This window comes from Stenella coeruleoalba, assembly GCF_951394435.1.
Source record: "Stenella coeruleoalba genome assembly, chromosome: X".
Taxonomy (NCBI): domain Eukaryota; kingdom Metazoa; phylum Chordata; class Mammalia; order Artiodactyla; family Delphinidae; genus Stenella; species Stenella coeruleoalba.
The window spans coordinates 36,203,025-36,227,719 of NC_137152.1; the positions used below are offsets into that span (position 1 = coordinate 36,203,025).

Genomic DNA, 24,695 nt, shown 5'->3' on the forward strand with positions numbered 1-24,695 from the left:
AAATAAGGGAGAGCATGGCGATCAAATGGACATAATGGGAAATAAGGAAGTATTGGGGCGGGAACAGGGTGGCGGTGGCCCACTGAAGGGCCGAAGGAGCCTGGCGCAAGGTCAGTGGTTTCCAGCTCCATGTGGAAGTGACCAATGCCTGGCCGTTAACCTCCCTCTACCCACCTCCTTTCCTACCTCCTCGCCCCTCCCTTCTGTCCTGTGCTCAGCTCTGGTTTGTCTCCTTCCTCCAAACCACAGCAAGCTGTCCCTGTCCTCCAGACTTTGCTCAGGGTCTATCACCTCCAGGGCTTAGTGTGATAATAGGTGATTTGTAATAATTTCTCCTTTCTATTTTACTAGTAAATGATATTGTGAAAAATGAAAAAAATGCAAGTAAATAAAAGAGGAAAGGTGGAGTTACCACTGGAAGGTAAGCACTCTCAACGTTTTCATAAATGCTCTTCTGGACTGCTCTTCCTCACTAAATACATATTGCTTAACAAAGGAGATCACACTACACTTGCTTTCTGGTAACCTACTTTTAAATACGTTAAGAAATGAGAACAGGATTGCATTGCATTTTTAAAGCCCATGTGGTATTTCCCATGTTGTGTGTCTAATTTTTGATCTGAGTCTCCTTTGCTGGAGGTTTAGTTGCTTCCAAATTGTTGAATGGTGGAAACACCTACAGTTAACATCCTTGTAGCCTGTGCTTATTTATGATTGCCTTTTTACGATAAATTTCCAGGCATAGGATTCCTGAGAGAAAGGAGATATCAGGTTGTTAATGGCTTCCGAGGAGATGTCTTTAAACACAAGTCATAAATCTGTACAGGAAGAGAAAATAAATTCATGTGGAAAACCCACAGGATCTTAGCCGTGTCCCAGGGGAACAGGCTGGAGCTACCAGGCCACGTGTCCAGATCATCCCCGCTATGGGGCAAGAGTGATTGTTATTAAGCTGGTGATGGTGGTCTCATGGCTGTATGCACTGATCTCGACCCTCCTAATTCTGCCTTCCTAGATCTCCATCCTTTGTCAGGGCAGAGCCAGATGGCCGTGTCCCAGGTGAGTTCCTAATTTACCCCCTACTTTGTTTCCAGTGAATTTGAGGCAGCAATTAGGAAATTATATTCCAGCCTTGAAAAATCTATTAGTCCACTTAGCTCTGGCTGTTTTCTGTTCAACCTGTCATCGACCTCAGGTTTCTCCAATCCTTCTCTTCCCCACCAAAAAAAAAAAAAAAAAAAAAGGGTAAAATGAAAGACACCTCTCAACTGCTTCCCTTTTTTTTTTTACATCTTTATTGGAGTATAATTGCTTTACAATGGTGTGTTAGTTTCTGCTTTATAACAAAGTGAATCAGTTATACATATACATATGTTCCCATATCTCTTCCCTCTTACGTCTCCCTCCCTCCCACCCTCCCTATCCCACCGCTCCAGGCGGTCACAAAGCACCGAGCTGATCTCCCTGTGCTATGTGGCTGCTTCCCGCTAGCTATCTACCTTACGTTTGGTAGTGTATATATGTCCATGCCGCTCTCTCGCTTTGTCACAGCTTATCTTTCCCCCTCCCCACATCCTCAAGTCCATTTTCTAGTAGTTCTGTGTCTTTATTCCTGTCTTACCCCTAGGTTCTTCATGAGCTTTTTTTTCTTAAATTCCATATATATGTGTTAGCATACGGTATTTGTCTTTCACATTAAAAGGATCATACACCATGATCAAGTGGGGTTTATTCCAGGAACGCAAGGATTCCTCAATATACACAAATCAATCAGTGTGATAAACCATATTAACAAATTGAAGGAGAAAAACCATATTTGTTTTTTTTTTTTTAGATTCCATATATATGTGTTAGCATACGGTATTTGTTTTTCTCTTTCTGACTTACTTCACTCTGTATGACAGACTCTGGGTCTATCCACCTCATTACAAATAGCTCAATTTCTTTTCTTTTTATGGCTGAGTAATATCCCAATGTATATGTGTGCCACATCTTCTTTATCCATTCATCCGATGATGGACACGTAGGTTGTTTCGATCTCCGGGCTATTGTAAATAGAGCTGCAATGAACATCTTGGTACGTGACTCTATTTGAATTATGGTTTTCTCAGGGTATATGCCCAGTAGTGGGATTGCTGGGTCATATGGTAGTTCTACTTGTACTTTTTTAAGTAACCTCCATACTGTTCTCCATAGTGGCTGTATCAATTTACATTCCCACCAACAGTGCAAGAGGGTGCCGTTTTCTCCACACCCTCTCCAGCATTTATTGATTCTAGATTTTTTGATGATGGCCATTCTGACTGGTGTGAGATGATATCTCATTGTAGTTTTGATTTCAGTTTCTCTAATGATTAATGAAGTTCAGCATTCTTTCATGTGTTTGTTGGCAGTCAGTATATCTTCTTTGGAGAAATGTCTATTTAGGTCTTCTGCCCATTTTTGGATTGGGTTGTTTGTTTTTTTGTTATTGAGCTGCATGAGCTGCTTATAAATTTTGGAGATCAATCCTTTGTCAGTTGCTTCATTTGCAAATATTTTCTCCCATTCTGAGGGTTGTCTTTTGGTCTTGTTTATGGTTTCCTTTGCTGTGCAAAAGCTTTGAAGTTTCATTAGGTCCCATTTGTTTATTTTTGTTTTCATTTCCATTCCTCTGGGAGGTGGGTCAGAAAGGATCTTGCTGTGATTTATGTCATAGAGTGTTCTGCCTATGTTTTCCTCTAAGAGTTTGATAGTTTCTGGCCTTACATTTAGGTCTTTAATCCATTTTGAGCTTATTTTTGTGTATGGTGTTAGGGAGTGATCTAATGTCATACTTTTACATGTACCTGTCCAGTTTTCCCAGCACCACTTATTGAAGAGGCTGTCCTTTCTCCACTGTACATTCCTGCCTCCTTTATCAAATCTAAGGTGACCATATGTGCGTGGGTTTATCTCTGGGCTTTCTATCCTGTTCCATTGATCTATCTTTCTGTTTTTGTGCCAGTACCATACTGTCTTGATTACTGTAGCTTTGTAGGATAGTCTGAATTCAGGAAGCCTGATTCCTCCAGCTCCGTTTTTCGTTCTCAAAATTGCTTTGGCTATTCGGGGTCTTTTGTGTTTCCATACAAGTTGTGAAATTTTTTGTTCTAGTTCTGTAAAAATACCAGTGGTAGTTTGATAGGGATTGCATTGAATCTGTAGATTGCTTTGGGTAGTAGAGTCATTTTCACAATGTTGATTCTTCCAATCCAAGAACATGGTATATCTCTCCATCTCTTTGTATCATCTTTAATTTCTTTCATCAGTGTCTTATAATTTTCTGCATACAGGTCTTTTGTCTCCTTAGGTAGGTTTATTCCTAGCTATTGTATTCTTTTCCTTGCAGTGGTAAATGGGAGTATTTTCTTGATTTCATTTTCAGATTTTTCATCATTAGTGTATAGGAATGCCAGAGATTTCTGTGCATTAATTTTGTATCCTGCTAGTTTACCAAATTCATTGATTAGCTCTAGTAGTTTTCTGGTAGCATCTTTAGGATTCTCTATGTATAGTATTATGTCATCTGCAAAGAGTGACAGCTTTACTTCTTTTCCGATTTGGATTCCTTTTATTTCCTTTTCTTCTCTGATTGCTGTGGCTAAAACTTCCAAAACTATGTTGAATAACAGTGTTGAGCATGGGAAACCTTGTCTTGTTCCTGATCTTAGTGGAAATGCTTTCAGTTTTTCACAATTGAGGACGATGTTGGCTGTGGGTTTGTCATATATGGCCTTTCTTTTGTTGAGAAGAGTTCCCTCTATGCCTACTTTCTGGAGGGTTTTTATCGTAAATGGGTGTTGAATTTCGTCAAAAGCTTTTTCTGCATCTGTTGAGATGATCATATGGTTTTACTCCTTCAATTTGTTAATATGGTTTATCACATTAATTGTTTTGCGTATATTAAAGAATACTTGCATTCCTGGAATAAACCCCACTTGATCATGGTGTATAATCCTTTTAATGTGCTATTAGATTCTGTTTGCTAGTATTTTGTTGAGGATTTTTGCATCTATGTTCATCAGTGATATTGGCCTGTAGTTTTCTTTCTTTGTGACATCCTTGTCTGATTTTGGTATCAAGGTGATGGTGGCCTTGTAGAATGAGTTTGAGAGTGTTCCTCCCTCTGCTATATTTTGGACGAGTTTGAGAAGGATATGTGTTAGCTCTTCTCTAAATGCTTGATAGAATTCGCCTGTGAAGCCATCTGGTCCTGGGCTTTTGTTTGTTGGAAGATTTTTAATCACAGTTTCAATTTCAGTGCTTGTGATTGGTCTGTTCATATTTTCTATTTCTTCCTGGTTCAGTCTCGGCAGGTTGTGCATTTCTAAGAATTTGTCCATTTCCTCCAGGTTGTCCATTTTATTGGCATAGAGTTGCTTGTAGTAATCTCTCATGATCTTTTGTATTTCTGCAGTGTCAGTTGTTACTTCTCCTTTTTCATTTCTAATTCTATTGATTTGAGTCTTCTCCCTTTTTATCTTGATGAGTCTGGCTAATGGTTTATCAATTTTGTTTATCTTCACAAAGAACCAGCTTTTAGTTTTATTGATCTTTGCTATTGTATCCTTCATTTCTTTTTCATTTATTTCTGATCTGATTTTTATGATTTCTTTCCTTCTGCTAACTTTGGGGTTTTTTTGTTCTTCTTTCTCTAATTGCTTGAGGTGCAAGGTTAGGTTGCTTATTTGAGATGTTTCCTGTTTCTTAAGGTAGGATTGTATTGCTATAAACTTCCCTCTAAGAACTGCTTTTGCTGCATCCCGTATATTTTGGGTCGTTGTGTCTCCATTGTCATTTGTTTCTAGGTATTTTTTTATTTCCTCTTTGATTTCTTCAGTGATCACTTCATTATTAAGTAGTGTATTGTTTAGCCTCCATGTGTTTGTATTTTTTATAGATCTTTTCCTGTAATTGGTATCTAGTTTCATAGCGTTGTGGTCAGAAAAGATACTTGAAACAATTTCAGTTTTCTTAAATTTACCAAGGCTTGACTTGTGACCTAAGATATGATCTATCCTGGAGAATGTTCCATGAGCACTTGAGAAAAATGTGTATTCTGTTGTTTTTGGATGGAGTGTCCTATAAACATCAATTAAGTCCATCTTGTTTAATGTATCATTTAAAGCTTGTGTTTCCTTATTTATTTTCATTTTGGATGATCTCTCCATTGGTGAAAATGGGGTGTTAATGTCCCCTACTATGAATGTGTTACTGTCGATTTCCGTTTTTATGGCTGTTAGTATTTGCCTTATGTATTGAGGTGCTCCTATGTTGGGTGCATAAATATTTACAATTGTTATATGTTCTTCTTGGATCAATCCCTTGAGCATTACGTAGTGTCCTTCTTGGTCTCTTCTCATAGTCTTTATTTTAAAGTCTATTTTGTCTGATATGAGAATTGCTACTCCAGCTTTTTTTTCATTTCTATTTGCATGGAATATCTTTTTCCATCCCCTTACTTTCAGTCTGTATGTGTCTCTAGGTCTGAAGTGGGTCTCTTGCAGACAGCAAATATATGGGTCTTGTTTTTGTATCCATTCAGCCAATCTGTGTCTTTTGGTGGGAGCATTTAATCCATTTACATTTAAGGTAATTATCGATATGTATGTTCTTATTCCCATTTTCTAAATTGTTTTGTGTTTGTTATTGTAGGTCTTTTCCTTCTCTTGTTGTTCTTGCCTAGAGAAGTTCCTTTAGTATTTGTTGTAAAGCTGGTTTGGTGGTGCTGAACTCTCTCAGCTTTTGCTTGTCTGTAAAGGTTTTAATTTCTGCATCAAATCTGAATGAGATCCTTGCTGGGTAGAGTAATCTTGGTTGCACGTTTTTCTCCTTCATCACTTTAAATATGTCCTGCCACTCCCTTCTGGCTTGCACAGTTTCTGCTGAAAGATCAGCTGTTAACCTTATGGGGATTCCCTTGTGTGTTATTTGTTGTTTTTCCTTTGCTGCTTTTAATATGCTTTCTTTGTATTTAATTTTTGACAGTTTGATTAATATGTGTCTTGGCGTATTTCTCCTTGGATTTATCCTGTATGGGAGTCTCTGTGCTTCCTGGACTTGATTAACTCTTTCCTTTCCCATATTAGGGAAGTTTTCAACTATAATCTCTTCAAATATTTTCTCAGTCCCTTTCTTTTTCTCTTCTTCTTCTGGAACCCCATAATTCGAATGTTGGTGCATTTAATGTTGTCCCAGAGGTCTCTGAGACTGTCCTCAGTTCTTTTTATTCTCTTTTCTTTATTCTGCTCTGCAGTAGTTATTTCCACTATTTTATCTTCCAGGTCACTTATCCGTTCTTCTGCCTCAGTTATTCTGCTATTGATCCCATCTAGAGTATTTTTCATTTCATTTATTGTGTTGTTCATCATTGTTTGTTTCTTCTTTAGTTCTTCTAGGTCTTTGTTAAATGTTTCCTGCATTTTGTCCATTCTATTTCCAAGATTTTGGATCATCTTTACTATCATTATTCTGAATTCTTTTTCAGGTAGACTGCCTATTTCCTCTTCATTTGTTACATCATGTGGGTTTTTATCTTGCTCCTTCATGTGCTGTGTGTTTTTCTGTCTTCTCATTTTGCTTATCTTACTGTGTTTGGGGTCTCCTTTTTGCAGGCTGCAGGTTCGTAGTTCCCGTTGTTTTTGGTGTCTGTCCCCAGTGGCTAAGGTTGGTTCAGTGGGTTGTGTAGGCTTCCTGGTGGAGGGGACTAGTGCCTGTGTTCTGGTGGATGAAGCTGGATCTTGTCTTCTGGTGGGCAGGTCCACATCTGGTGGTGTGTTTTGGGGTGTCTGTGGACTTATTATTTTAGGCAGCCTCTCTGCTAATGGGTGGGGTTGTGTTCCTGTCTTGCTAGTTGTTTGGCATAGGATGTCCAGCACTGTAACTTGCTGGTCGTTGAGTGAAGCTGAGTGCTGGTGTTGAGATGGAGATCTTTGGGAGATTTTCGCCGTTTGATATTATGTGGAGCTGGGAGGTCTCTTGTGGACCAGTGACCTGAAGTTGGCTCTCCCAACTCAGAGGCACAGCACTGACTCCTGACTGCAGCACCAAGAGCCTTTCATCCACCCGGCTCAGAATAAAAGGGAGTAAAAGTAGAAGGAAAGAATTAGCAGAAAAAGAAAGAAAGAAAGAAAGGAGGGAGGGAGGGAGGGAGGAAGGAAGGGAGGAAGGAGGGAAGGAAGGAAAAAAAGAAAAAAAGAAAGAAGATAAAGTAAAATAAAAGTAAGATAAAATATAATAAAGTTATTAAAATAAAATAATTGTTAAAAAAAAATGGACGGATAGAACCCTAGGACAAATGGTGGAAGCCGAGCTATACAGACATAATCTCACACAGAAGCATACACATACACACTCACAAAAAGAGGAAAAGGGGAAAAAATCATAAATCTTGCTCTCAAAGTCCACCTCCTCAATTTGGGATGATTCGTTGTGTATTCATGTATTCCACAGATGCAGGGTATATCAAGTTGATTGTGGAGCTTTAATCCGCTGCTTCTGAGGCTGCTGGGAGAGATTTCCCTTTCTCTTCTTTGTTCTCACAGCTCCCAGGGGCTCAGCTTTGGATTTGGCCCTGCCTCTGCGTGTAGGTCGCTGGAGGGCATCTGTTCTTCGCTCAGACAGGATGGGGTTAAAGGAGACGCTGATTCGGGGGCTCTGGCTCACTCAGGCCGGGGGGGAGGAAGGGGCACGGAGTGTGGGGCGAGCCTGCGGCAGCAGAGGCCGGCATGACATTGCACCAGCTTGAGGCGAGCTGTGCGTTCTCCCGGGGGAGTTGTCCCTGGATCCCGGGACCCTGGCAGTGGCGGGCTGCACAGGCTCCCCCGAAAGGGGGTGTGGATAGTAACCTGAGCTCGCACACAGGCTTTGTGGTGGCGGCAGCAGCAGCCTTAGCGTCTCATGCCCGTCCCTGGGGTCCGCGCTTTTAGCCGCGGCTCGCTCCCGTCTCTGGAGTTCCTTTAAGCAGTACTCTTAATCCCCTCTCCTGGCGCACCAGGAAACAAAGAGGGAAGAAAAAGTCTCTTGCCTCTTCGGCAGCTCCAGACTTTTCCCTGGACTCCCTCCCGGCTAGCCGTGGTGCACTAACCCCCTGCAGGCTGTGTTCATGCCGCCAACCCCAGCCCTCTCCCTGCGCTCCGACCGAAGCCCGAGCCTCAACTCCCAGCCCCACCTGCCCCGGCGGGTGAGTAGACAAGCCTCTCGGGCTGATGAGTGCCGGTGGGCCCTGATCCTCTGTGCGGAAATCTCTCTGCTTTGCCCTCCGCACCCCTGTGGCTGCGCTCTCCACCACGGCTCCGAAGCCTTCCCCCTCCGCCACCCACAGTCTCCGCCCGCGAAGGGGCTTCCTAGTGTGTGGAAACCCTTCCTCCTTCACAGCTCCCTCCCACTGGTCCAGGGCCCGTCCCTATCCTTTTGTCTCTGTTTATTCTTTTTCTTTTGCCCTACCCAGGTACGTGGGGGATTTCCTGACTTTTGGGAGGTCTGAGGTCTTCTGCAGCGTTCAGTAGGTGTTCTGTAGGAGATGTTCCACGTGTAGATGTATTTCTGGTGTATCTGTGGGGAGGAAGGTGATCTCCGCGTCTTACTCTTCCGCCATCTTCCCAGAAGCCCCAACTACTTCCCTTTTGGAACTGCACTTCATCTTTTCCTCTTTTCCTTCTAAGAGAAGATTGTTTACATACATAGACTTACCTTTCTTCCAGTTCACTTTTTTCTTTTTAATTAGGGAAAATAATGAAAGTAAATTGATGCTTAATGTTTTAAAATGCATATAAAAATAATAGCCCAATCATCCGTATTTCTTCTCCCCCCAGTACCTCAATTTTCCTCATAGATGCCCACTGTTAACATTTTGGTGATAAGGCACTGTAGATGCATTTACATCAGTGTAATTAAGTGAAAATAGACGTATGTGTAACATGTTTTTGCACAAATGCCATCACATTCCCATACCCATCTTGCTTTCCCCACATGATTATATCCTGGGTGTTGTTTCTCATCAATACATAAAGATTATTTCAGTTCCTATTTCGTGGTATGGATGTATCATTTAACTATTTCTCTATTCGTAGATATTGGGGTTTTTATTCATTTTTTTTTACTATTATAAACAGTGCCTCATGAACAGCTTTCTATATACCTATAAGCTCAGTAGTATAAGTGTTGTGGAGTGTTCACATGGAAATCAGATTGCTGAATAAAAGCCTGGAAAATTGGATCACAGAAATTATCTGGTCTTTGAAAATTAATGAAAGTAGTAATTATGAAGGATTTGGGAGTACAAATTTAAATGTAAGATGAAAAGGCACCCAATTCATTTTATGAAGCCACTTAAATTTGATGAAGAGGGCTTCCCTGGTGGCGCAGTGGTTGAGAGTCTGCCTGCCGATGCAGGGGACACGGGTTCGTGCCCCGGTCCGGGAAGATCCCACATGCCGCGGAGCAGCTGGGCCCGTGAGCCACGGCCACTGAGCCTGCGCGTCCGGAGCCTGTGCTCCACAACAAGAGAGGCCACAACAGTGAGAGGCCCGCATACCGCCAAAAAAAAAAATTTGATGAAGATACTACAAAAAAGAAAATTATAGACCAGCTTTGCTTAAGAATATGAATTCCCAAAATTTAAAAATATTCTGCATAGAACAGTAATAAATTGAATTACACATTTTTTAAAGTAATGCATGCACAGGGTAAAAATTTCAAGCAAAAGCTTTGTTCAAGAAAAGGTAAAAAGTAATTCTCCCTCTCACTCTGTCCCCATGTCTCCTTCAGTGTTTCATACATTCTTCCAGAGATAATGTATGCATCTCTATCTAGATATATGAATCTCTTAAAAAATTTGTTTTGCAAATTAAACATTGTGGTCCTTGTCTTAATGATCATTCCATTGCAGTTGTACATAGCTTATCCCAGGGATTCTGAACTGTGGCACTCTTGCCATTTTGGGCCAGATTATTCTTTGTTGTTTGGGACGGTCCTGTGCATTTTACCATGTATAGCAGCATCCCTGGCCTCTATCCGCTAGATGCCAGTAGCACTCCCTCCCCCAGTTTTGACAACCAGAATGTCTCCCGACATTGCCAAGTGTCTCCTGGGGGACAAAATTACACAAGGTTTCAAACCAGTGGTCTACCTTATTTACAAAAATAGCCACTTGATATTCTACTGGATGGAAATGCCATTTATTATTTACCTTTCTACTAGTGATGTATATTTAGGATATTTCTAGGCTTTTGCTACCATAAACAACATAGCAGTGAATATCCATGTACATTCCATTTGTATGCATATGAGTATATCTTTCTAGAAGTGACATTTCTAGGTCAGTGGTTACAGACATTTTGAATTTTGATTTAAGATTGTCAAGTTGCCCTCCAAATAGCACGTAGCAGTTTGTACTCCTAGCAGCAGTATGATGCCTTTTCCCATAAACAGGCAATCACAGTGATTTTTGCCATTGTGAGGGGAAAAAAGAGTGGTGCATTTTAATTTGCATTTCTTGAATTGAGTGTCTGTTCATATTTTTAAATGCCATTTGCACTTTTTCCTTTCAGATGATTATTCTAAGTTGTTTGCACATTTTTCTCTTGGGTGTGGAATTACTTTGATTGCTGATTGCTAGCTCTTTATGTTAACTTAATAAGTAAATTAAACCTCTATCATGTATGTTGTAAATATTTTTTCATGGTTTCTCATTTGACTGGGTTTACATATCTTGGAGAGTAGACACTTAAATTTTTAAAATGTGATCTAATTTCACAATCTTTAGTGGCTTCCAGATTTCATGTATTGCTTCAAAAGGCTTTTGTGAGTCAAGATTATAAAAATGTCATTTCAGTTATGGGAAAAGGAGTGGTTAATGAATGCTGGTGGCACAACTGAGTTTCCATCTGGATGGAAACAAAGCTAGACTCTTCTACATCATAGGAAAGTAAAATGCCAGATTGATTAAAGAACTACATATATATTTGAGAAATTAGATGAAAATTTAAGAGGATATTTCTGTAACCTTGCTCAATGCAAGAAATATTTTTAATGAAATACAAAACCCAGAAACCATACAGAGAAAGACTGTCAGATTAGACTGCATTAAAATGTTAAAATCTGTACAGTCAAAAGACATTTGAGGCTGAAAGGCGGTGCATATGGTACACAGAGGATTTATATACAGAAAATGCAAACTGATGATACAAAAAAGACCAAAAATGTGATAGAAAAATAGAAAGATAGTACAGACAATCCAAAAAAAAAAGTGGGTGATGCCATAAGGGAAGATGTTTACCTTTTCCTTATGGCTCATTTTTATTCCTCCTTTTCTGTTGCATTCCAACAAATGAAACCAGTCTTGGCCCTTCTACTAACTGTTTGCCTTCCAGGTGGAAGTGTGTGTGTGTGTCTGTGTGTGTGTGTGTGTGTGTGTGTGTACAAAAAAACCCAAAATTTTTGCACGGGTTATTTTTAATGAAAATATGCTACTACTATGCATACTTTGCTTTTTTTCATTTAACAAAAATATATCAGACATCCTTTCATGTCAGCCAATTTTTATAATGGCCGTTTTAGAGTATAGCCATAACAATTTATTTAACCACTCTGTCATCCACCAGTCCAGATGCAGCTTGTTGACTATCAGGGTTCATTCTTATCAGAATCAATGTTGCCTGGTGATATAGCTGTCATGCCACCATTATTAGATTCCCAGGAACACAGGACATTGAGGGTCATCTCCCCTTATTTTTTGCTAATACAAATAATGCTGCCTTGACCATCCTTATGCCCATATAAATATTTCAGTAGGATAGAGTCCTGGTTAAAATATGAGAAAAAATGTAATAGGTACTGTCAAACTACCTGTCAACCAGCCTTCTATGAGAGTATTCATGTTCCTATATGAGGAACAGTAGCTCATGAACAGTGAGCCGCTCGTGAACAGTGGCTCTTCTCTATCATTTGAATGTTTACCAACCTTATAGGTAAAAGACAGTATCTTACTGTTTAATTAGCATGTATTTGAACTTTAATGAGGTTTATAATCTATTTGTATGTTTATGCTTATATTTTTGTTGCTATGAATCTTTTGTCTATTTTATTGAGTTGTCTTTTCTTAACTGACATCAAAAAGTCTAGGGTAACAATCCTAGAAAGGGCACTGCTGCATTAAAGAGTATTTGCAACATACATTTTGATGTATATTAACCTGTTGCTCCACCCCCTCCCCCCGAAGGCAATAAATAGTTTATAACTTCTTTGGTGTTTTTCTACACACTTGACTGCAGTAGGTATTATCAACCTGTTGAATGTTTAAGAAGCTGAAGGGTATAAATAAATCCTGGAGATCTAATGCCCAGCATAGTGATTATAGTCAACAGTACTGTATTATAAACTTCAAAGTTGCCGAGAGACTAGATCTTAATTGTTCTCACTACAAAAAAGAAATGATAATTGTGTGACGTGATAGAGGTGTTAGCTAATGCTACTGGACTGTTGGTAATCATACTGCAAAATATAAATGTATCAAATCAACACATTGTACATCTTAAACTTACACAATGTTATATGTTAATTATATCTCAAGAAGAAAAAGAATCTGAAGGGTGATAAATGGTATACTATTATAAATTTATTCCACATTCCTCCAGTTATACTGTATTAGGTTGTGGTCTCTTTCTTAAAGATTTGTTAGAATTTTAGTGTATGAAGGAAATTAGATCATTGTTATGTAGCTTACAAATATTTTTACCACTTTGATACTGATGTTTGAGAATTTAAAAAATTATTTTCTTTCTGCTATTTAGAAATTTCTAATGTCTAGGTAATCAAGTTTGCCAGTCTTTAGCTATATGTCTTCTGAATTTGGGGATGGCTTAGAAAGACTTTCGCCACTCTAGAATTATAAAAACTTTCAACTAGTAATTTTATGGTCATCCTGCACACATTTAAATCTCTGACATATCTGTAATTTATTTTGGAGTTCGGAGTGAGATAGCTAATGCAGCTTTATGGTATGCTTTTTCCCTGCATAAATACCTAGCCAGATTTTGCTAATGACTTCTTTTCTACAGCGATTTGAGGTACTTTCATTCTGAACTAAATTCTGACCCTGTGTGTGTAGGATCTGTTAGGGGTTTTTAACTTTCTTCATTGTCATTACTGAAGCATAACACTAAGTATAGCATGAATAAAATTCTTCCTCCTCATTAGGGAAATCTGACCTTGAGTTAACCTGGTTTTAGCTTTGTGTCCCTGGAAACCCAATAATGGTGGAATGACAGCTGTATTACCAGGCGTTGTTACTTAGGATCAAAATGACTCTTTTCTTTTTAATCTGTACAAATCAAGCATTTTATTTATATAGCAAGGAAGCACTCATTTATTCTCCATTTAAATACCACACTTGAGATTTAAGATCACGTTTAGCAGTGTACTGCAGGATGCTAAATAAGACTTCACTCATATCGCTTTGGATTTCTTGATACCTTGTTACAGTTTCCATCATCCACTGGAACAATTAGTTCAGCTTCCTTAACCTAAACTCGAAGCTTCCCGGATGTAAAAGCCACAATGACTCTTGATTGGTAAACAAACTGCACCTGGACTGGGAGGACTGTGAATAACTGAAAAATGCTGATAGGAAGCCACCGATTTGGGTTTTCCTGAGTCCAGTGTAACTCTCATAACTGGGCATGTCCTTTGCCAGGACCTTGGAAGATGTGCTCAGGGGCCTGTTACAAGAGATACTGGTACATGGAGCAGCTTCTGGCTTCCAAGCCAGATACTGCCTGCACTTGCCAGTGTGGCCCTGTTCCCGGGCGCCTCAGGTGGGCAGGGGCAGGTTGAGCTACTGGATTGTACTGAGAACTCCTCTTGCTGGCGTCACTGCCCTTTGGCCCACTGTTTCCTGTCTCCCTCTGCAAAGCTGAGTAAACTGGTGCCACATATGGCCCATGGGGGCCTTGTGGGTGCAAAATGTCTCCTTGAATTTAAGGCCACCAAGTGTGGGTGGGACAGGATGGAATCCAGAATGTAAATAGGTGGATTATTGCTCTCTGATAGGAATCCAGGCACTTAGAGAAGTAAATTCTTATTTGGTGGTGATAAGATCAAGTACAGACCTTTCCTTTTTTACCTCAATCTGCTGACCAGGCCAGATATAGTCCTGTTCTTTGACTCATGATTGATTGGATAATCAGCACTGTTGGTCATGATTGAGTAGCTGTGTTTCGAACTGTTTCTTCTAGATCTACATCCCCTTCAAAGCCTTCTCTGTCAGCCCTAAGCAGAACTGACTTCTTCCTCTTCTGGGTTCCCTGCCCTACCTCTGCCATTGCCTCCTTCCTTTCCTCCCACCCTTTCATGTATGAGTTTGTAAGTGTTGTTTTTCTCCCTCTACTAGACTGTATGTAGCTCCTTCAATTCAGGAGGTGTTTGTTTTTATTAACCTTTACATCCTTAGAATTTATCAGCTTGCTCTCCACTCAATAAATATGTGTTGGAAGAATGAATTTCCAGGGTAAAATATTTCTAACACTCGATCTCTTTCCCCATAGAGTTTAAAATAATTTTAGTTACATAAGCACCCTATATACTATACTGTGTCAAATTGTGGATGGTGAATAGCATAAGAACAATTATGTAGAGAAAGGCAATGCAGTGTCTAAAAAGTGCATGCGGAAACCAGACTGAATGGACTTTAATCCTTAATTCCTACCTGTGTGATCCTGAGCAGGTGACCTCACACTCTGTGAGCCTTCCTGTCCTCATCTGTCAGGGTTCTCCTGGGTGGTGGGGAGGACTGAAATCTTTCTACGTGTGAAGGACATAGGATGGGCACACAGTGGGCACTTGATGTAACATACTGTCTCCGTCTGCAAGCCCATCACTGGGCTAAAGAAGAGTGTGCTGTTGCAGGAAATGTTGACCTTCAGGGATGTGTTTGTGGACTTCACCCTGGAGGAGTGGCAGCAGCTGGACGCCACTCAGAAGAACCTCTGCAAGGATGTCATGCTGGAGAACTACAGCCACCTTGTCTCCGTGGGTGAGGGACCCTTCACAGGGTGACTGGAACGCACCCCCCGGGGCTCCCTCTCTGTTGGCTGCTGCAGCTCAGGGGCGTCTGGGCCCTGAATGAATCGGGCCTCAGGCTCAGGGTCAAGAATCCATAATGGCGTTTGCACCCTGCACGGGATGTCTGTGCTCTCACCTTCTTTGTGGATGGTCTTCACTGAGGGCCCACTAGCTGGGCTCACGGGGCAGTCACTGAGGCCAGACCATCTCTGCCCTGCAAGGATGGGCCTCGGTTCCGGAATGCCTCATGTGTCAATTAGAAAGTCCTCTGTCATTTCCCCTTAACAGGATTCCTCGTGGCCCAACCAGGTAGGACCTTCAGGTTGGGACAAGGAGAAGAGGAGGCCAGGATGGCAGCTGGAGAAAACCCAACACGGAGGTGTCCAGGTGAGCCCGTGCCGGGCCAGTTGGGCCAGGGCAAGGGGACCTGGTGGGTCAGGGAGAGCTTGGCCTCGGGGGCGCGCCCAGGAGTTCTTCTCAGAAACCCCAGACTTGGGGACACAATTCGGGTCTGATGGAACGAGCTGCTGTGATAGCCACACGATGCCCCACCTGCTGCCCCTCTGCAGCCCCTTGTTCTTGGGGTTCAGACAGAGGCAGCCACTGCTGTTCTGTAGATCCCGTCTCCACCGTCCAGCATCTGGGTGGCTAGGGAGACGTGCCCAGCCTTGTCTCCTTCCTCCTCTCTCTCCTTTCTGGAAGCTGTTGGGACTTTCCCCATCTCTTGGGCATTTGTGTGTTCATCAGAAGACAAGCAGATGGAGGGATGATGTTTCCTCTTTACTTGGCATACTGTGGGCCCTCGAAGTCTGAAACGCAGAGTCTTTAACCTCAGGGAAATTATCCTACCTGGTTTACTGGAGTTGGGATGGACAAAAAAAAAAGGCCTTGCTAGTGGCCTTCAGCTCCACCAGGCCAAGTACCACCATGCCCTTGTCTGCCCTCACTTTGTGGTTAAACAGTGTCCATTTCACACAGGTTTCTGTTTTCTTATTTCTCTGAGGCTCTTCCAAATCTGACTTTTTCCGCCTGTTGTTAGATTCCTCCTCTTGTCAATACCTCCCGCCCACTCAATTATTTTGTCTTTTGTGTTATCTCTATGTATTAAAAAAATAAATAAACTTGAGAGCATATTACTCGCATGATGGCATGTTCTGGATAGAGCTGCTTCTTTCCTTTTCTGTTGAATCTCCTCTACCCTGACTAGATGACCCAAGAGGTGTCTTTGGTTTCTGTGTGTCTGTGACCTTTCAGCGTGGTCTCTAGGTAGGCCATCACCTAGCTCTGCTGCCTCTCATTTTGATGCTAGTAACTGGGTCTGGGAAGTGACTCATTAAGCTGCATCTTGCTGAGCCCTGTTGTCCTGATCCTAAGGCAAGGATTGCTACAGTAGCAATGGTTAACAAAAGCTCCTTGCTGAAACTGTGTTTTGAACACCGCCAAATAAGGGAGAGCATGGCGATCAAATGGACATAATGGGAAATAAGGAAGTATTGGGGTGGGAACAGGGTGGCGGTGGCCCACTGTAGGTCCGAAGGAGCCTGGCGCAAGGTCAGTGGTTTCCAGTTCCATGTGGAAGTGACCAATGCCTGGCCCTTAACCTCCCTCTACCCCCCGCCTCTCCTCCCTCCTCGCCCCTCCCTTCTGCCCTGCGCTCAGCTCTGGTTTGTCTCCTTCCTCCAAACCACAGCAAGCTGTCCCTGTCCTCCAGACTTTGCTCAGGGTCTATCACCTCCAGGGCTCAGTGTGATAAGAGGTGATTTGTAATAATTTCTCCTTTCTATTTTACTAGTAAATGATATTGTGAAAAATGAAAAAATGCAAGTAAATAAAAGAGGAAAGGTGGAATTACCACTGGAATGTAAGCACTCTCAACGTTTTCATAAATGCTCTTCTGGACTGCTCTTCCTCAATAAATACATATTGCTTAACAAAGGGGATCGCACTACACTTGCTTTCTGGTAACCTACTTTTAAATACGTTAAGAAATGAGAACAGGATTGCATTGCATTTTTAAAGCCCATGTGGTATTTCCCATGTTGTGTGTCTAATTTTTGATCTGAGTCCCCTTTGCTGGAGGTTTAGTTGCTTCCAAATTGTTGAATGGTGGAAACACCTACAGTTAACATCCTTGTAGCCTGTGCTTATTTATGATTGCCTTTTTACGATAAATTTCCAGGCATAGAATTCCTGAGAGAAAGGAGATGTCAGGTTGTTAATGGCTTCCGAGGAGATGTCTTTAAACACAAGTCATAAATCTGTCCAGGAAGAGAAAATAAATTCACGTGGAAAACCCACAGGATCTTAGCCGTGTCCCAGGGGAACAGGCTGGAGCTACCAGGCCACGTGTCCAGATCATCCCCTGTGTGCAGCAAGAGTGATTGTTATTAAGCTGGTGATGGTGGTCTCATGGCTGTATGCACTGATCTCGACCCTCCTAATTCTGCCTTCCTAGATCTCCATCCTTTGTCAGGGCAGAGCCAGATGGCCGTGTCCCAGGTGAGTTCCTAATTTACCCCCTACTTTGTTTCCAGTGAATTTGAGGCAGCAATTAGGAAATTATATTGCAGCCCTGAAAAATCTATTAGTCCACTTAGCTCTGGCTGTTTTCTGTTCAACCTGTCATCCACCTCAGATTCTCCAATCCTTCCCCTCCCCACCAAAAAAACAGAGAAAAAAAAAAGGAACAAGATAGAAAGGAAAAGACTTTTAAAATCTACTTCTTACTCTTGGGACTGCTCTTCTTTTTTTTCTTTTCCTTCTCAGAGAAGATTGTTTAAATACATAGACTCATCTTGCTTTTTCTATTTCTTCACTTTCAGTTCACTTTTTGCTTTTTCATTATGTTTGAAATAATGAAAGTAAATCCATGTCTCATGTTCCAATATGCATAAAAACAGTATCCAAAAGATCCCTACTTCTTCTCTCCCCAGTACCACATCTTCCTCGCAGATGCCCACTGTTAACAATTTGGTGATAAGGTGCTGTAGATGCATTTACATCAATTTAACTAAAAATAGACATATGTGTAACATGTGTTTTCGCACAAGTGCCATCACACTCCCATACCCATCTTGCTTTTCCCACCTGATTATATTCTGGGTTTTGTTCCTCATCAGTACATAAAGATTATTTCAGTTCCTATTTCGTGGTATAGAAGTATCATTTAACTATTTCTCTACAAATGGACACTTAGATTTTTAATTTTCTTTTCTATTATATACAGTGCCTCATGAACAACTTTCTATGTATCTCTTGGCCCATTAGTACAGGTATTTATGGAGAATACACCTGGAAGTAGGATTTTTGAATCAAAGGTGTTCACACTTTAAATTTGCTCTTCCAAATCCTGGACTAATTGCTGCTTTCACAAAATTTTAAAGAGTAGATAATTTCTGTGTTCAACTTTTCCAGGCTGTTAAAAGGTGAAAAGGAATCCAGTACATGTTATGATGCCAGTTAACTTAAATTCAAGGAAGATACTACAAGAAAGCAAAAAGTGAAAGACCACTTTCACTTAAGAATATGGATGCCAAAATTCTAAAAGCATGTTCTGAATAGAGCATTAATAAATTGAATTGAGTCTTTTAAAAAGTACTCTGTGCATATGGCAAAAAATTCAAACAAAACTTTGTTCATCAAAAGGTGAAAAATAATTTTCCCTCTCACCCTGTCTTTGTGTCTCCTTCATTTTTTCATGCATTCTTCCGAAAATCATGTGTGCCTATTTATCTATCTTGATATGAATCCCTTTTTCTTTTCTTCTTTTCGCATATTACAGCACATTCTAGTCCTTTTCATGATCATTCCATTTCATTGCTCAGCCCCGGGTTTTCTCACCCCTGCCCTCTTGACCTTTGGGCAAGATAATGCTGTGTTGTGGAGGGCTGCCATGTGCATTGGAGGATATTTAGCAACATCGATGGCCTCTACCCTCTAGATGCCAGTGCCCCCCCCCACTGCCCACCTTGTTTTGACAGTGGGCTAAGGAGGAGTGTGCTGTTGCAGGAAATGTTGACCTTCAGAGATGTGTTTGTGGACTTCACCCTGGAGGAGTGGCAGCAGCTGGACGCCACTCAGAAGAACCTCTGCAAGGATGTCATGCTGGAGAACTACAGCCACCTTGTCTCCGTGGGTGAGGGACCCTTCACAGGGTGACTGGAACGCACCCCCTGGGGCTCCCTCTCTGTCGGCTGCTGCAGCTCAGGGGCGTCTGGGCCCTGAATGAATCGGGCCTCAGGCTCAGGGTCAAGAATCCATAATGGCGTTTGCACCCTGCACGGGATGTCTGTGCTCTCACCTTCTTTGTGGATGGTCTGCACTGAGGGCCCACTAGCTGGGCTCACGGGGCAGTCACCGAGGCCAGACCATCTCTGCCCTGCAAGGATGGGCCTCAGTTCCGGAATGCCTCATGTGTCAATTAGAAAGTCCTCTGTCATTTCCCCTTAACAGGATTCCTCGTGGCCCAACCACGTAGGACCTTCAGGTTGGGACAAGGAGAAGAGGAGGCCAGGATGGCAGCTGGAGAAAGCCCAACACGGAGGTGTCCAGGTGAGCCCGTGCCGGGCCAGTTGGGCCAGGGCAAGGGGACCTGGTGGGTCAGGGAGAGCTTGGCCTCGGGGGCGCGCCCAGGAGTTCTTCTCAGAAACCCCAGACTTGGGGACACAATTCGGGTCTGATGGAACGAGCTGCTGTGATAGCCACACGATGCCCCACCTGCTGCCCCTCTGCAGCCCCTTGTTCTTGGGGTTCAGACAGAGGCAGCCACTGCTGTTCTGTAGATCCCGTCTCCACCGTCCAGCATCTGGGTGGCTAGGGAGACGTGCCCAGCCTTGTCTCCTTCCTCCTCCCTCTCCTTTCTGGAAGCTGTTGGGACTTTCCCCATCTCTTGGGCATTTGTGTGTTCATCAGAAGACAAGCAGATGGAGGGGTAATGTTTCCTCTTTACTTGGCATACTGTGGGCCCTCGAAGTCTGAAACACAGAGTCTTTAACCTCAGGGAAATTATCCTACCTGGTTTACTGGAGTTGGGATGGACAAAAAAAAAAGCTTTGCTAGTGGCCTTCAGCTCTACCAGGCAAGTGAGAATGGTCTCATGGAGATTGTCCTCCAATATTTATAATGATATAATATCAATCCTATACAAACCCTTTAGGAAAATAAGGAGGAAATAATTCCCAGCAAGTTTTTTAGACCAGCATTACCCTGACACCTGACCAAGAAATTAAAGGGAAAGAAAAGTACAGACCAATAAATCTCATGAATATTGATGTACAAACCCTTGACAAAATATTTAGCAAATGGAATCCAATAATATTTGAAAATGAATGCAAGGTTAACATTCAGAATTCAATTTAATTAAATATATTAACAGAATAAAGGCAAAAGCATATGATCATCTCAATGGTTACAGGAAAATAATATGGCAAAATTAATATATGTTCATGATTTTAAAAAATCCCTTAATAAACTAGGAATAGAAAGGAACTTCCTCAGTCTGTTAAAGGGCATTTATAAAACTCCAACACCATATTGAATGGTACAAGCCTAAACACTTTCTCTCAAGCTCATTAATTCTTTCCTTGGTTGTAATGAATCTATGATGAGCCTGGCATCCCTAGGAGTAAGATTGATGGGCACCAACAGAATTGCAGTTTAATATTACAATCAGAAAAGGGCAAGATTTGGGAATTCCCTGGCCTAACCAGGGACTAACCACTGGACTCCGCGTTTCCATTGCAGGGGGCTCGAGTTCGATCCCTGGTCAGAGAACTAAGATCCTGCAAGCCAGCTGGTACGGCGAAAAATAAAACAAAAAAAAGGCAAGATTCAAAGAGAGAAGTCTGAGGGCAAATGCTTCATTAAAAAGTGAGGGTCCCTTGCTGAGTTCCCAGACCTGAGCCAAATTTTAGATCTGGAACCAATTGTCTAGAGAGGTGCCCATGTCCCTTATAGGAAGAACCCTACAACATTGTAGCAAACATAAAATACTTACCTTAGTCCCTTTCCGAGGGAACCTATGGCCATTTATCTGGGTGACTATGGTCATTGGGGAAAAGGGAATATTTTTAGGACTATTGGACACAGCTTTCTGAGTTGACATTAATACCCAGATATGCAAAGCATCACCATGGCCCTCCTGTTAAGAGTGGGGGCTTACTGGGTACAGGTGTTACACTGAGTCCTCGCTTAAACCTGATTCACAGTGGCCCACTGCACATGCAGACCCATCCAGTGGTGATTTCCTCAGTCTTCTAGTGTATAATTGGAATTCATATACTTATCAGTTGGACCATTTACTACCTCTCTCCTCACCTGTAATGTTTGTTAGCTGATAATTTATGTAACAGTATTCAGTGGTTACAGTGTAAAGAACTATGGAGATAACTTATTTTTACCCAAAAAAATCACACACAGATATTACAATCACAGGATACCCATTTTTAAGATGCAAAACATATACTCAAAACCATACACTCAGACAACCACATGGAAAAGGAATAGGGAATATATAGACATATGTGAAAATGGGGTCATTTTAAGAAGAGAATTGTGTCACATATTAAAGACAAAGCTGAATGGGAAAATGGATTGGAAGACAGAATCTACTATGCACAAGATCATTTTATGGGTAGTTTCTGCAGACGACATTTAAAAAATTAAAAACTCAATAATCCTACCACCCAAACGATAATCTGGATAATCTGCTTAATAATTTGTTGTATTTCCTTCCGAGCTTTTTGTTCTGTGTCTACCTATACACACACACCTACAACAGATACAAATATAAAACAAATATATTTGTATACATATATATGTACAAATAATTTTACTCAGCATAAAACTGCTACTTTTCTGCCATCCAGAGTCACTGATATAATGGTGCATTATCCATCCTTGATGTATTTTTTTATAATGTAAACTATGTGGTACATTGTTTTATGTTTTTTCACTTAGCCAATTACCATGAACATTTCCCCAAATCCTCAAACATGAAAAAATTTTTCATTAGTGCATACTATTCTATCTTATTGATATGTCAGTTTTTAATCAATTGACTATTGGATATTCAATTTATTTTGTTTCTATTTTAAATAGTATTATGTTAAGGTAGATAAGCTGAAAATTAAAGAACTTTTACTGACTAATAAAATGAGGCATAAATGTAACCATAAAATGATTACCCTTAAATATTAAGTTATAAGCACTGTTCCTAAGTGAGGTGTGTCAAAGCTTAATATATGCCTTTTCTGTAAGGGGTTTGCATTTCTGCACTGAAAGTGTTGATGAATATGTGTGAGATCTCCTGTTTGAGCTCCTTTGTTTCAGGGATCATGATGACTCATCCTCCGTCACACCACTTAAGGAAGCAATTTTTCTATTTTGTTTAAGAAGTAAACTGGGAGTTTGCCCTAGCTAGGATTAACAATTTTTGCTTTATATTTTTCTTTCAAAAATGTCATCCTCTACTCCACAGTGAACATATCTTAATTATTGAGTGCTTGTTTGCAACCTCTGCACCTTTCACACAAAATGTGTGGTATAGACTATGGAACATATTTCTCTCATAATTTCTAACACAGTTTTCTAAACTCATTAAATTCTTTGTTTTTCCTCAGCATAAATACTCTGATAGGTCAGCATAAATACTGATAGGCAAGGATATTTAAATTCTTTCTAAAGTCTTTTCCACATCAATATATTCACAGTTTTGCCACTTTTGAATTCTCTGGTATACAGTTCTCCACTTGTGTAAGAATTCTGCGTGAAAAATTGATCACATTTATTATATCCTTCTGGAATTATACTTTTGTGCCTTTTATTAAGTTAAATGAACATTAAATAATATATGAAGAGTTTTTGACATTTTTTGATATTTATAAGGTTACTCCCCAGGATGAATTGATATATAATATAATGAGGTGTAACTAGTGAAATTATCTCACAGTAAAGTATCTTAATAGGTTTTCTCTCCTGTATGACTTTTCTGATGTTTAATGAGTGTTGACTTCCCACTGAAGGCTTTGCCACATTCTCTGCATTCATAAGGTTTCTCTCCTGTATGAGTTCTGTGATGTACAATGAGAGTTGATTTCACACTGAAGGCTTTGCCACATTCACTACATTCATAGGGTTTTTCTCCTGTATGAATTCTCTGATATTTAATGAGAGTTGATTTCCTACTGAATGCTTTCCTACAGTCACTGCATTCATAGGGTCTCTCTCCTGTATGAATTCTCTGATGTTTAGTCAGTGGTGACTTTTCACTGAAGGCTTTCCCACATTCGTTGCATTTATAGGGTTTTTCTCCTGTATGAGTTCTCTGATGTACAATAAGGGTTGACTTCTCACCAAATGCTTTCCCACATCTTCTGCATTCATAAGGTTTCTCTCCTGTATGAGTTCTCTGATGGACAGAGAGGTGTGATTTTCCACTGAAAGTCTTCCCACATATGCTGCATTCATAGGGTTTCTCTCCTGTATGAACTCTCTGATGAACAGAAAGGTGTGACTTTCCCCTGAAGACTTTTCCGCATTTACTGCACTCATAAGGTTTCTCTTTTGTATGAGTTCCTTGATGTTTAATGGGGGTGGGCGTCTCATCAAAGGCTTTCCCATGTTTATTGCACTCAGGTTTCTCACCTGTATGAGTCCTTTGGTGTGTAAGGCTGGACTTCCCACATTTGATAGCTTCATAAAATGCTTGTCTAATGTGTGTTTTTTCATGTCTAATAAGGTGATATGAACTCTTAAAAGCTTTTGCACATTCACCACATACAAATGGTTTCTCTCCTGTATGAGTTCGCTGATGTTTAATCAGAGTTGACTTCTGGATAAATGTTTTCCCACATTCACTGCATTCATACGGCTTCTCCCCTGTATGAGTTCTCTGGTGTGCAATGAGGGTTGACTTTTGGCTGAAGGTTTTTGCACATTCACAGCATTCGTAAGGTTTCTCTCTGGTGTGAGTTCTCTGATGTACAACAAGGTTTGCTTTCTGGATAAATACTTTTCCACATTCAGAACATTTATAGAGTTTCTCCCCAGTTTGAATTCTTGGACTTTTATTAAGGGATTGCTTATGGTGGAAGGCTTTTCCATGTTCATTAAGCTCAAAGAATTTCTCTCCAGGTTGAGCTTTATCAAGATTAGAATGGAAGCATAATTTCCAATATGCCTTACATTCATCATCTTTCTTTCTTACATAGCTTCTACTTTGACTAAGAATATTTAAATTATGTTTTGAACACTTTCCCCATGAATCATATTTAGGGAGTCTTTGTCTTATAGAAACAAAGTTTGTGCTTGGATAAATGATTTTTCTGTATGTTCTGAATTTTGGGCCCCTTCCATCCTTCAGTGTTTCCTTATCAACGGATGCAGCTTGCCACAGAGGTTTGTCTTGGCTTTCCTTATGATTATCTGTTGGGTCACCAACTTGCCAGAATTCTAGGGAAAAAAATGCAATGAATCATCAAACTTGTAAATATTTCTACTATAATGTTATGGCATAAAATTCATTCATAAATGCCCTGCTGTGAACTCCTATTAATGGACCTGAGCTGACGTGGATGAAACCTCCCTATGCTCCACCACCACCACCTCCCTCAACT

General features: G+C 40.8%; 1 protein-coding gene across 2 annotated transcripts; it reads left to right on the forward strand.

The window, feature by feature from the left end:
- The first annotated feature begins 350 nt into the window (after positions 1-350).
- KRBOX4 (KRAB box domain containing 4) lies at positions 351-20,907 on the forward strand. 2 transcript variants are annotated; one of them, XM_079910353.1, is made up of 8 exons: positions 351-421; positions 1,016-1,059; positions 14,926-15,052; positions 15,370-15,468; positions 17,537-17,580; positions 19,090-19,216; positions 19,534-19,632; positions 20,824-20,907. In XM_079910353.1, the coding sequence occupies exons 1-8, from the start codon at positions 370-372 to the stop codon at positions 20,889-20,891; spliced, it is 660 nt and encodes a 219-aa protein (XP_079766479.1). In that variant the 5' UTR covers positions 351-369; the 3' UTR covers positions 20,892-20,907. The 2 variants fall into 2 exon arrangements, with proteins under 2 accessions (XP_079766479.1, XP_079766478.1); XM_079910352.1 differs by lacking the exon at positions 20,824-20,907 and having other exon boundaries at positions 19,534-19,974.
- Positions 20,908-24,695: the final 3,788 nt, after the last annotated feature.

Bases quoted from the DNA above. Each gene is read 5' to 3' on its own strand.
- KRBOX4 (XM_079910352.1), top strand. From the start codon at position 370: ATGAAAAAAATGCAAGTAAATAAAAGAGGAAAGGTGGAGTTACCACTG. The intron at 422-1,015 runs GTAAGCACTCTC...CTGCCTTCCTAG, and splicing joins GGTGGAGTTACCACTGGAAG to ATCTCCATCCTTTGTCAGGG. The intron at 1,060-14,925 runs GTGAGTTCCTAA...GTGCTGTTGCAG, and splicing joins GCCAGATGGCCGTGTCCCAG to GAAATGTTGACCTTCAGGGA.